The sequence below is a fragment of the Taudactylus pleione genome, unplaced genomic scaffold (genome assembly GCF_031769625.1).
Source record: "Taudactylus pleione unplaced genomic scaffold, aTauple2 ptg002751l, whole genome shotgun sequence".
In the NCBI taxonomy this organism is placed as follows: Eukaryota; Metazoa; Chordata; class Amphibia; order Anura; family Myobatrachidae; genus Taudactylus; species Taudactylus pleione.
The window spans coordinates 760,001-774,242 of NW_028287126.1; the positions used below are offsets into that span (position 1 = coordinate 760,001).

At 41.3% G+C, this 14,242-nt stretch overlaps 1 protein-coding gene across 3 annotated transcripts in view; it reads left to right on the forward strand.

Annotated features, from left to right (window-relative positions):
* The first annotated feature begins 1,946 nt into the window (after positions 1 to 1,946).
* PAX7 (paired box 7) overlaps positions 1,947 to 14,242 on the forward strand; it is a 176,725-nt gene continuing 164,429 nt past the window's right edge. The window contains exons 1-4 of one of the 3 annotated variants that reach the window (XM_088466304.1): positions 1,947 to 2,312; positions 4,057 to 4,292; positions 5,458 to 5,587; positions 5,800 to 5,934. In XM_088466304.1, the coding sequence (XP_088322430.1) occupies positions 2,228 to 2,312; positions 4,057 to 4,292; positions 5,458 to 5,587; positions 5,800 to 5,934 (586 nt within the window). In that variant the 5' untranslated portion in view covers positions 1,947 to 2,227. The remainder of the gene's footprint in view (positions 2,313 to 4,056; positions 4,293 to 5,457; positions 5,588 to 5,799; positions 5,935 to 14,242) is intronic. The other 2 variants (XM_088466306.1, XM_088466305.1) reach the window with 2 other exon arrangements.

Genomic DNA, 14,242 nt, shown 5'->3' on the forward strand with positions numbered 1-14,242 from the left:
CTCATTCTCTGTGCCCTCCTGTCTCTCATTCCCTCTGTGCCCTCCTGTCTCTCATTCCTTCTGCCCTCCTGTCTCTCATTCCTTCTGCCCTCCTGTCTCTCATTCCCTCTGTGCCCTCCTGTCTCTCATTCCCTCTGTGCCCTCCTCTCATTCTCTGTGCCCTCCTGTCTCTCATTCCCTCTGTGCCCTCCTGTCTCTCATTCCCTCTGTGCCCTCCTGTCTCTCATTCCCTCTGTGCCCTCCGGTCTCTCATTCCTTCTGCCCTCCTGTCTCTCATTCCCTCTGTGCCCTCCTGTCTCTCATTCTCTGTGCCCTCCTGTCTCTCATTCTCTCTGTGCCCTCCTGTCTCTCATTTCCTCTGTGCCCTCCTGTCTCTCATTGTCTGTGCCCTCCTGTCTCTCATTCCCTCTGTGCCCTCCTGTCTCTCATTCCCTCTGTGCCCTCCTGTCTCTCATTCTCTCTGTGCCCTCCTGTCTCTCATTCTGTGCCCTCCTGTCTCTCATTCCCTCTGTGCCCTCCTGTCTCTCATTCTCTGTGCCCTCCTGTCTCTCATTCCCTCTGTGCCCTCCTGTCTCTCATTCTTTGTGCCCTCCTGTCTCTCATTCCCTCTGTGCCCTCCTGTCTCTCATTCCCTCAGTGCCCTCCTGTCTCTCATTCTCTGTGCCCTCCTGTCTCTCATTCCCTCTGTGCCCTCCTGTCTCTCATTCTCTGTGCCCTCCTGTCTCTCATTCCCTCTGTGCCCTCCTGTCTCTCATTCCCTCTGTGCCCTCCTGTCTCTCATTCTCTCTGTGCCCTCCTGTCTCTCATTCTCTGTGCCCTCCTGTCTCTCATTCCCTCTGTGCCCTCCTGTCTCTCATTCCTTCTGCCCTCCTGTCTCTCATTCCTTCTGCCCTCCTGTCTCTCATTCCCTCTGTGCCCTCCTGTCTCTCATTCCCTCTGTGCCCTCCTCTCATTCTCTGTGCCCTCCTGTCTCTCATTCCCTCTGTGCCCTCCTGTCTCTCATTCTCTCTGTGCCCTACTGTCTCTCATTTCCTCTGTGCCCTCCTGTCTCTCATTCCCTCTGTGCCCTCCTGTCTCTCATTCCCTCTGTGCCCTCCTGTCTCTCATTCCCTCTGTGTCCTCCTGTCTCTCATTCCCTCTGTGCCCTCCTGTCTCTCATTTCCTCTGTGCCCTCCTGTCTCTCATTTCCTCTGTGCCCTCCTGTCTCTCTTTCCCTCTGTGCCCTCCTGTCTCTCATTCCCTCTGTACCCTCCTGTCTCTCATTCTCTCTGTGCCCTGTCTCTCATTCCCTCTGTGCCCTCCTGTCTCTCATTCTCTCTGTGCCCTCCTGTCTCTCATTCCCTCTGTGCCCTCCTGTCTCTCATTCCCTCTGTGCCCTCCTGTCTCTCATTCCCTCTGTGCCCTCCTGTCTCTCATTCCCTCTGTGCCCTCCTGTCTCTCATTCCTTCTGCCCTCCTGTCTCTCATTCCCTCTGTGCCCTCCTGTCTCTCATTCCCTCTGTGTCCTCCTGTCTCTCATTCTCTCTGTGCCCTCCTGTCTCTCATTCCCTCTGTGCCCTCCTGTCTCTCATTTCCTCTGTGCCCTCCTGTCTCTCATTCCCTCTGTGCCCTACTGTCTCTCATTCCCTCTGCGCCCTCCTGTCTCTTATTCCCTCTGTGCCCTCCTGGTCGCATTTTGAAAACAATAAAAATAAAATAGAAAGTGTTTTTTTCCTTTTCTCCCTCTATGAGAGCGAGGCCAGGCACAGAGTAATGAAAAACCTCCCAGTCTGTGCATTGTGCGTTTTGCCTGCTATTGGTCCAGCGGCCCATGCCATAGCCCCATCCCTCTTCATGAATAAAGGAACCAAGGAAGAGCCTATCACTGATCACAGACTCCCCCCCCCCCCCCCCCTACATAGTGCGCCAAAGTTGGCCACTTTAACAACTTGCAAAGCTCTCAGCTGACACAATTTGTTCCCCCAAAAGCCATCACCTAGCGAAAGAGAAGGCAAGCAGACAACCTCTGCCCAGGTCCCACCATTGTGTGAATGCCCATCTTCTTCTTCTTCAGCCTGCAGCCTTCAGCCTCCCCAAGTTACTCTGGTCCCTTTTAGCACAGTGTTGTTTGTGCTCTTTAGTAACTTTCTTGTATATTTGGCCGAGCTGGGGTCTGCACAGGACGGGGCGCAGTTCTGCGGCTGTTCCAAAGACTTGTCACTCTCCTGGCTTACTCTGACCTCCAGCGAATGGCTGCACTGCCTGGCACTATCCCAAGGATGATGCGGCCGGCTCCAGGTCAGAATTACCCCCGCACAGGATTCCCCCTGGAAGGTAGGTCTCCTATACAATCTCCAGATACAGACTTGCAGATATCAGAAACTCCTGTCACATTTCACAAACTTTAACATTCATTCATTTGGGGTTTTTTATGTTTTTGGTTTGTTTTTTTAAATCTTTAAAACGTATTTTCCGCTGGCGCAGAAATGAGCAGGGATGCGTGCACTTCTCTCAGCAATTATTTCCCAGCCTTGGGAAAGGGGGCTTAGGAAACTCCGGTTACATTTCTGCTAATGGAGGATACTAGTGGGCACAGATTTCACACGTTATCATTTTACAGTGTTCCTCTGTGTACAACAGATTCCAGCTGATGGATCAAGGGGGGTTGGTTGCAGTGACCATTACATGAGACTCCCTAGCACTGACCATTACATGAGACTCCTTAACACTGACCATTACATGTGACTCCCTAGCACTGACCATTATATGTGACTCCCTAGCACTGACCATTACATGAGATTCCCTAGCACTGACCATTACCTGTGACTCCCTAGCACTGACCATTACATGAGACTCCCTAGAACTGACCATTACCTGTGACTCCCTAGCACTGACCATTCCCTGTGACGCTATCTGTGACCATTACCTGTGACTCTATCTGTGACCATTACATGAGAGTCCCTAGCACTGACCATTACCTGTGACTCCCTAGCACTGACCATTACCTGTGACTATCTGTGACCATTGCACGGGATTTTCTAGGAGTGACTTGAATTTCGTTGATCAGAATTTGGAAGCTAATTAAGGTGCTGGGGGGCTGTATAGGGTGGTGGGCGCAGAGTTACGCATCTGATGCCCAGAGCACACGCACTTCTCCAAATCCACATTCATACATTCCGTGATCAAGTGCGGGGAATAAAACTGTGAAAAGCCACGAAAACAGCAAAACACACAAGCTGGGGGGATTTAGTCAAGTACTTTTCTGTAGCAAATGAAAGTAAAACAGACGGCAAAGAGATGGATCAATGGATTAGGGCAATGTTTGCACAACATGACTGCGAATAATAAGGACGGCTTCTTGGTGCCACTTGAATGTACAATGGGCCTGTGGAGTGGCCCCTCTCTGTAATCACATATCCAGGGTGTAGGAGCCAAGTGACTCTGAATTAGCAGCGCATGATTGTAATTAAATCTCCAAATATCTGCTTTTTCCAGCCCACTCCCCGCCACTCTCACTCTCTCCCTCTCACACCATTAAATTATGCAGCCGACTTGTTTCCTCTCCGAGGCTGTAAAATTGTCCTAATCTGCCAGATATTACACATATTACAGCTCCATCGCCGGATCGCACGCAGAACATTGTATAGACATTGCGAATTATTCATATATCAGATGGGATGCGCCCGACACCATAATCACTAGCATTCTACTTTGGGATAGTTTCCTTATTAGATTTGTGCCCAAATCGTTCAGTTACCCCCATCATCCCACTATTAGTTACTGTTATCCTGTATTATTCGCCATTAATTGTCCTTTATCCATCATAAAGAGAACGTTGAATTATAAATATTGTATGTGTGTGTGTGTGTGTGTGTGTGTGTGATTTATTGGTAAATAAAAATTTATTTATTACAAATCTGGTTTCTGAGTTGTGCTGAGCGGGAAGGTGGGAGCTTGGCACAGGGAGGGCACAGAGAGGGCACGGAGAGTGACAGCGATCTACAGAGTTTGCAGTGGAGGGGACAGCTCTATACCTACCACCGGGTGCTCATCATGTCCTGTCTTTCTCTGCTCCCAGTGTCCACTCCTCTAGGCCAAGGTCGAGTTAACCAGCTCGGGGGAGTTTTTATCAATGGAAGACCCCTGCCCAACCACATCCGACATAAGATCGTAGAGATGGCTCATCATGGCATCAGACCCTGCGTAATATCCAGGCAGCTCAGGGTCTCCCATGGCTGCGTCTCCAAAATTCTCTGCAGATACCAGGAGACGGGCTCAATCCGGCCCGGGGCCATCGGAGGCAGCAAGCCCAGGGTGAGTGTCCCAGAGACACTGTATAAATACTGGATACTAGTATAGAATTGTATCTATGAATCTTATTGATGTAGGATGATGTTTAACTATTATCTAGATAAATGGTTATATGCATGACTGTTAGGCATTTATTCGTATTAATTCTAGAATATATTCATGTATATACACACACATTATTATATATATATATATATATATATATATATATATATAAAGAACAATATGCACAAGATACATAGATAAATAGACGGCACCCAGACAATAAAATGACAGCGATTGAAGTATCAAAAGTTTTGCTGATTAATTATACTTTCATCTGGGATATAATTTGATAAATATAAAAAAAAAAATCTATATAAAATAAATAAATATAAAATTGACTAAATATATAATTTGGTTATATATATATATATATATATATATATATATATATATATATATATATATATATATATATATTGCTTTTTATAAAGGCTAGGCGTGGAAGGCAGAACTTTTAGTAAACTTTCATGCAAAACTTTTAAATGTAGATAGACTTGATTTATATGTCCAATATTATGACAACCTATTATTCACTGACCCTGTTATTTATATGTCATGTAAATAACATACAAGAGGGACGCCTGGCCGTCGGGCTTTTGTTGGATACATGAAATTTGGTCACCAGGCATTGCTAAGTATTATATGGACCTTACTGCATAGCAGATCTGACATGCATCAGGTTTACCCGATAAGCATGGCTGTGTCTTAAATTACTACACCTTACTCTTTTTGTATTAAGTTGATGGTGTGCTGGTCTAGTTTTGTGATATTTTTTGGGATTGATATGATGATATATATATATATAATTTTATATATATATATATATTGTATGTACGTGTCAGGGTTTGTATATACTATAACTAATATATACACCCACTTATAAATATATAATTTGTATATATTAGAATCAATATACGAAAAAAACACACAAAAAATATATATTTTTATATATATTTGGAGGGGACATATACGTGTAGATTAGGTATAAAGTCGCACATATACGCATATTTATATATAGTTGCAGGGGATATTTACGCGTAGATTAGGTATAAAGTCGCACATATACGCATATTTATAAAACATCTCCATGCTGACATGTCCCGGCCTTGTGTAACTATTAAAGCAGGTAGCCACTCCCGACGTTGAGAAGAAGATCGAGGAATATAAACGGGAGAATCCCGGGATGTTTAGCTGGGAGATCCGGGACCGGCTGCTGAAGGACGGACACTGTGACCGGAGCTCGGTCCCCTCAGGTGAGCGCAGGGCTGGAAATCTCGGTCCCCCGACTTGGCTACAGAGCTGACTCTCTAATGCCCTCTGGGTGTGGTTATGACATTTGATGACCCATTAATGAATGTGTTTTGTGTAGTGTGTTGTGGAGTACCTGGACCCTCAGTGCCTGTTGGGACCAGCGTGGTCTCTGTCACCCAATTTATATCCCCTCCCGTCTCTTTCCATTTCTGAGGTTTAGTGAGTTCGATTAGCCGAGTCCTAAGAATCAAGTTCGGGAAAAAAGAGGAAGATGAAGATTGTGACAAGAAAGAAGAAGATGGAGACAAGAAAACCAAGCACAGCATCGATGGCATTCTGGGCGACAAAGGTAGGCGCAGGGCAGGGGGGTCATGTGTAACCCAAAAACTTTGCGTTTATGGAGAAGTGGGATAATGTGCAGGGATGGAGCAATGGCGTAATGTGCAGGGATGGAGCAGTAGGATAAATGTGCAGTGATGGAGCAGTGGGATAGTGTGCAGTGATAGAGCAGTGATGGAGCTGTGGGGTTATATGTATTGATGGAGCAGTGGGATAGTGTGCAGTGATAGAGCAGTGGGATTATGTGCAGTGATGGAGCAGTGGGATTATATGCAGGGATGGAGCAGTGGGATAGCGTGCAATGATGGAGCAGTGGGATAGGGTGCACTGATGGAGCAGTGGGATTATATGTAGTGATGGAGCAGTGGGGTTATATGCAGTGATGGAGTAGTGGGATAGTGTGCAGTGATGGAGCAGTGAGATAGTGTGTAGTGATAGAGCAGTGGGATTATATGCAGTGATGGAGCAGTGGGATAGTGTGCAGTGATGGAGCAGTGAGATTATATGCAGTGATGGAGCAGTGGGATTATGTGCAGTGATGGAGCAGTGGGGTTATATGCAGTGATGGAGCAGTGGGATTATGTGCAGTGATGGAGCAGTGGGGTTATATGCAGTGATGGAGCAGTGGGATTATATGCAGTGAAGGAGCAGTGGGATTATGTGCAGTGATGGAGCAGTGGGGTTATGTGCAGTGATGGAGCAGTGGGATAGTGTGTAGTGATGGAGCAGTGGGATGGTGTGCAGTGATGGTGGAGTGGGATAGTGTGCAGTGATGGAGCAGTGGGATTATATGCAGTGATGGAGCAGTGGGATTATGTGCAGTGATGGAGCAGTGGGGTTATGTGCAGTGATGGAGCAGTGGGATAGTGTGTAGTGATGGAGCAGTGGGATGGTGTGCAGTGATGCTGGAGTGGGATAGTGTGCAGTGATGGAGCAGTGGGATTATATGCAGTGATGGAGCAGTGGGATGACATGTTTACAATGCTTGTTGTTGGTACAGAGAGCTCCCAAAAATTAGAGCTCGGTGGTAAGAGAAATAAAAGGGTTAATGTGTAGAGAGGGGAGACATAGACAGATCTGATTTTGGAGGGGACAAGGAAGGTGTAATATTGAAGCGCTGAGAGACATATCTGGGTCTTTGGTAAAGTAGAGGGAGAATGCTGTCACCACAGGAAGCATGTATGTATGTATGTATGTATGTATGTATAAGGTCTCATACAATACACCTGGTAGCAGTGACATGTGCCACGTTTATAAACCCCCTGTCACTAGTGATACTATGCAGGGACACGATTACACCATCTATGGCTCATCATCATAGTAATGTTATTGCTCTTACGCCGTGTGATCCTGTGTTACTGGGGATACGCTCAGAGTCCAGTTGCTGCTGATGATCGGTCCCCGTGTACCTGATGCAGCTGTGAGATCACTCTCCCGGGGAAGGGTCTGACAGCCAGGCCTTGATCAGTTATTTATAGAGGACAGGAGGAGGATTGGATCTCAGGGCCGCGTTAATTTGTTACACAGATTTTCGGCTGTATAAATGCTCCCCTGGAAGCCGCCTGACAGTTGCCCGATTGGAGCAATCACTGGCAATTAGCAGTGTGGGATCTGCTGGGCACTGGCAGGAACAGTCTGGCTGACAATCAGGGATCTGGTTACGGTGACATCTCCAGAATCAGGTGATCCAGAGTGACAGCCTCATATACTCCGAGAGAGGCAGCATCAGGACTCATGAGAGGGCGCCGGGAAATAGCTCAATGTCCGCTCCACAAAGTGTGTGAGAATTATCCCCCAGAGAATCCAAATGTTATTTTATTGTTACTTAATAATACTAATAAATAATAATAATAATAATAAATAATGATAATAAATAATTAAGGGCATAATAATAATAATAATAATAATAATAATAATAATAATAATAATAATAATAATAAATAATTAAGGGCATAATAATAATAATAAAAATAATAATAATAATAAAAATAACAATAATAAATAAATAATAATAATAAATAATAATTAAGGGCATAATAATAATAATAATAATAATAATAATAATAAATAATTAAGGGCATAATAATAATAATAATAATAATAATAATAAATAATTAAGGGCATAATAATAATAATAATTAACGGCATAATAATACAGAATACCATCTGCCGACAAATAATTATAGTTTACGGCTCTTATTCCTATGTATTTTACGCGGGGTAATTTTATTGTACATGTTGAAATGTTTTAAAACAAATAGCAGATTTAATAAGCCAGGCTGGAAATTTCTTTGCAATAGACGGTGTTTTAGAGTTATAATTTGTCGCAAATATAGTTCAGATGAAAAGTAGCAAGGAAAAAATATTACAAATTAGCATCCAAATTTCAATTTCGTTTGCTATCAATTATTATTTGAACACACGCACAAATTTATATAAATAAAATCCTATTTAGATATATTTCTAGATTACATATATAATGCCGTGTATGTATATATATATATATATATATATATATATATATCTATAAGATACGTTAACAGTTTTGTAAGCGCAGAAACTGGTCCAGGTGCTCGCGGGCGTCTAAGCCGAGTTTAGGGCCAGCAAAACGATCCCAGTGACCCAATGGAGCATTTGTCTGAGCCTGTGAGTGCCGGCACAATGACTGCTCCTCTGCCAAGCGACCCCCTTTTATCTCAAACTTGAAGATGAACTTGGCTGACAAAAGGCTGCAGTCTATTGAAGCATCAGAAGGAAAAGAATCCTTGCTACAAAAGAAACCCACCCCCATAAAATAAAGGGGGATGTAGGGGGGCTGCAGAGTGTCCCATTCTCATTGAAAAACTTGCGAGAAGAGACGTTTGCACAAAAGGCCGAGTCCGGGGAGAAAGGGGCTAAATTATTCCGGGCTCCCGCTGGGCGCAGCGCTGTAATATTATAGCACCGGCTGTTGGGAAAGCATCAACTTTCAGATCGCAAACTCTTTCCCCTCATTGGGAAATTGCGATTGTTCATTTAGAAGGGGAGCTATTGTCTGACCCTTTCTGTGTCCTTTCACTAATAGGCACTTTCTGACACTGCAATAGTTACATTTATCTGTATACACTGAGAGTGCAATAGTTACATTTATCTGTATACACTGAGAGTGTAATAGTTACATTTATCTGTATACACTGAGAGTGTAATAGTCACATTTATCTGTATACACTGAGAGTGTAATAGTTACATTTATCTGTATACACTGAGAGTGCAATAGTTACATTTATCTGTATACACTGAGCGTGTAATAGTCACATTTATCTGTATACACTGAGAGTGTAATAGCTACATTTATCTGTATACACTGAACTTATAATAGTCACATTTATCTGTATACGCTGAGCTTATAATAGTCATATTTATCTGTGTATATTGAGAGTGTAATAGTCACATTTATCTGTATACACTGAGAGTGTAATAGTCACATTTATCTGTATACACTGACCTTGTAATAGTCACATTTATCTGTATATACTGAGTGTAATAGTCACATTTATCTGTATACATTGAGAGTGCACTAGTCACATTTATCTGTATACATTGAGAGTGCAATAGTTACATTTATCTGTATACACTGAGAGTGTAATAGTCACATTTATCTGTATACAATGAGAGTGTAATAGTTACATTTATCTGTATACACTGAACTTATAATAGTCAAAATTATCTGTATACACTGAGCTTATAACAATCACATTTATCTTTATACACTGAGAGTGTAAGAGTCACATTTATCTGTATACACTGAGAGTAATAGTCACATATATCTGTAAACACTGTGTGTAATAGTCACTTTTACCTGTATACACTGTGTGTAATAGTCACATTTATCTGCATACACTGAGAGTGTAATAGTCACATTTATCTTTATACACTGAGAGTGTAATAGTCACATTTATTTGTATACACTGAGAGTGTAATAGTCACATTTATCTGTATACACTGACCTTGTAATAGTCACATTTATCTGTATATACTGAGTGTAATAGTCACATTTATCTGTATACATTGAGAGTGCACTAGTCACATTTATCTGTATACATTGAGAGTGTAATAGTTACATTTATCTGTATACACTGAGAGTGTAATAGTCACATTTATCTGTATACACTGAGAGTGTAATAGTCACATTTATCTGTATACACTGAGAGTGTAATAGTCACATTTATCTGTATACAATGAGAGTGTAATAGTCACATTTATCTGTATACACTGTCCTTGTAATAGTCACATTTATATGTATACACTGAGTGTAATAGTCACATTTATCTGTATATACTGAGTGTAATAGTCACATTTATCTGTCACATTTATCAGTATATACTGATTGTGTAATAGTCACATTAATCTGTATAAGCTGAGAGTGTAATAGTCACATTTATCTGTACACTCTGACCTTGTAATAGTCACATTTATCTGTATATACTGAGTGTAATAGTCACATTTATCTGTATACATTGAGAGTGTAATAGTCACATTTATCTGTATACATTGAGTGTAATAGTTACATTTATCTGTATACATTGAGAGTGTAATAGTCACATTTATCTGTATACACTGAGCTTATAATAGTCACAATTATCTGTATACATTGAGTGTGTAATAGTCACATGTATCTGTATACACTGAGAGTGTAATAGTTACATTTATCTGTATACACTAAACTTATAATAGTCACATTTATCTGTATACGCTGAGCTTATAATAGTCATATTTATCTGTATATACTGAGAGTGTAATAGTCACATTTATCTGTATACGCTGATAGTGTAATAGACATATTTATCTGTATACACTGAGAGTGTAATAGTCACATTTATCTGTATAAACCGAGAGTGTAATAGTCACATATATCTGTATACACTGAGAGTGTAATAGTCACAATTATCTGTATAAACTGAGCTTATAATAGTCACATTTATCTGTATTCATTAAGAGTATAATAGTTACATTTATCAGGATACACTGAACTTATAATAGTCACCTTTATCTGTATACACTGAGTGTAATAGTCACATTTATCTTTATACACTGAGAGTGTAATAGTCACATTTATCTGTATACACTGAGAGTGTAATAGTCACTTTTATCTGTATACACTGGTTGTGTAATAGTCACATTTGTCTGTATACACTGAAAGTGTAATAGTCACATTTATCTGTATACAATGAGCTTATAACAATCACATTTATCTGTATACACTGAGAGTGTAACAATCACATTTATCTGTATAAACTGAGCTTATAATAGTCACATTTATCTGTATACAATGAGAGTGTAATAGTTACATTTATCTGTATACACTGAACTTATAATAGTCAAAATTATCTGTATACACTGAGCTTATAACAATCACATTTATCTGCATACACTGAGAGTGTAATAGTCACATTTATCTGTATACACTGAGAGTAATAGTCACATATATTTGTAAACACTGTGTGTAATAGTCACTTTTACCTGTATACACTGTGTGTAATAGTCACATTTATCTGCATACACTGAGAGTGTAATAGTCACATTTATCTGTATACAGTGAGAGTGTAATAGTCACATTTATCTGTATACACTGAGTGTGTAATAGTCACTTTTATCTGTATACACTGAGTGTGTAATAGTCACATTTATCTGTATACACTGAGTGTAATAGTCACATTTATCTGTATACACTGAGTGTGTAATAGTCACATTTATTTGTATACACTGAGAGTGTAATAGTCACATTTATCTGTATACACTGAGTGTGTAATAGTCACATTTATTTGTATACACTGAGAGTGTAATAGTCACATTTATCTGTATACACTGAGAGTGTAATAGTCACATTTATCTGTATACACTGAGAGTGTAATAGTCACATTTATCTGTATACACTGAGTGTAATAGTCACATTTATCTGTATACACTGAGTGTGTAATAGTCACATTTATTTGTATACACTGAGAGTGTAATAGTCACATTTATCTGTATACACTGAGATTAGAGGATTCGGCGCTGTCCCGCTCCTTGCGCCTTGCTGGTCTGACTGAGGTGCTTGAGAGATGTCCTATAAATGCTGCATAAATCACTTTCTTCTCACAAACTTATCTCAGAGAGGCTGAGACCCCCCCTCCCTCCTACACACACTCTCCTCCTGCTGAGATCCATTTATTTGTCAAATGGATAGTTCAGAAGGACAAATGTTAGCCAGGCTGAAACTCGGACTGTGCAAGATGTGTCTATAATATTATAAATATTCTTCTTAAACGTATTTATATATAGGGATACCTATAAAATATATGTAGTGGTACTTCATAATTCATATTTTCTTAAAATGTTTATATATATATATATATATATATATATATATGTATATATATATATATATATATACACACACACACACATATATTTTAGAGTGTGTATCTATAAATACAGGTAAACACAGTATTATATTTTTTTCTTAAACTTTTACATGATCGATTCCTATGCATTATGTCGTGACATACTTTGTTATCTTTCTTAAAAATAAATATATATATATATATAGTTAATGGAATAGCATTACATATATTTGTAAATTTAATTTTGTATGTAACAATGTATGATTCTTATTTAATTTTCGTTGGTTTTAATAAAAAGTTTGCAATTACATTTTTGTGGCCCATTATATACACACATCTATAGATATTATATATATATATTAAACGAAAGGTTTATTATTATTATGATTATTATTATTTATGTATGAACGATGTATTTGATCCAGAGATATATTATATGTAAACGATGTTTGAAACGATGTATTGATACTGAGATAGAATAATATTCTTATTTGTAAACGATGTTTGTTTCCCCCGAATAATCGTTAGGACTAGTATACCCTAGCTGTACACACTAGCTGGGCTGTATACCCTAGTGCTGTACATACTGGCTGGCCAGTATACCCTAGTGCTGTACACAGTAGCTGGGCAGTATACCCTAGTGTGGTACGTACTGGCTGGGCAGTATACCCTAGTGCTGTACACAGTAGCTGGACAGTATACCCTAGTGCTTTACACAGTAGCTGGGCAGTATACCCTAGTGCTGTACACAGTAGCTGGACAGTATACCCTAGTGCTGTACACAGTAGCTGGGCAGTATACCCTAGCTGTACATACTGGCTGGGCAGTATACCCTAGCTGTACATATTAGCTGGGCAGTATACCCTAGCTATACACAGTAGCTCGGCAGTATACTACTGTGCTGTACACAGTAGCTGGGCAGTATACCCTAGCTGTACATACTGGCTGGGCAGTATACCCTAGCTGTACATATTAGCTGGGCAGTATACCCTAGCTATACACAGTAGCTGGGCAGTATACCCATGCTGTACACAGTAGCTGGGCAGTATACCCTAGTGCTGTACACAGTAGCTGGGCAGTATACCCTAGCTATACATAGTAGCTGGGCAGTATAGCCTAGTGCTGTACACAGTAGCTGGGCAGTATACCCTAGTGCTGTACACAGTAGCTGGACAGTATACCCTAGCTGTACATACTGGCTGGGCAGTATACCCTAGCTGTACACATTAGCTGGGCAGTATGCCCTAGCTGTACACAGTAGCTGGGCAGTATACCCTAGCTGTACACAGTAGCTGGGCAGTATACCCTACCTGTACACAGTAGCTGGGCAGTATACCCTAGCTGTACACAGTAGCTGGGCAGTATACCCTACCTGTACACAGTAGCTGGGCAGTATACCCTAGCTGTACACAGTAGCTGGGCAGTATACCCTAGCTATACACAGTAGCTGGGCAGTATACCCTAGCTGTACACAGTAGCTGGGCAGTATACCCTAGCTGTACACAGTAGCTGGGCAGTATACCCTAGCTGTACACAGTAGCTGGGCAGTATACCCTAGCTATACACAGTAGCTGGGCAGTATACCCTAGCTGTACACAGTAGCTGGGCAGTATACCCTAGCTGTACACAGTAGCTGGGCAGTATACCCTAGCTGTACACAGTAGCTGGGCAGTATACCCTAGCTATACACAGTAGCTGGTCAGTGCGAGTACGCTGGAAATGGTTAATAAAACAAAGGGAAGAACAGAGCAGCCGCATTAGCGCCTAATGAAATCGCGGCCGATGCTGGAGAGAGCCCCGGGCCATGGACAGGCGCCTCTTTTCCCCCCATCGCTGCTCACTCTCCGGGTCTTACACAAACGCTAAGTTGAAGGGTTTTAAGGCAGATTAAATTGAGTCTTTATTTCTGCACTTTCATCTTTAAACGGCTGATAGCTCGCCCGGGGCCACCTCTCC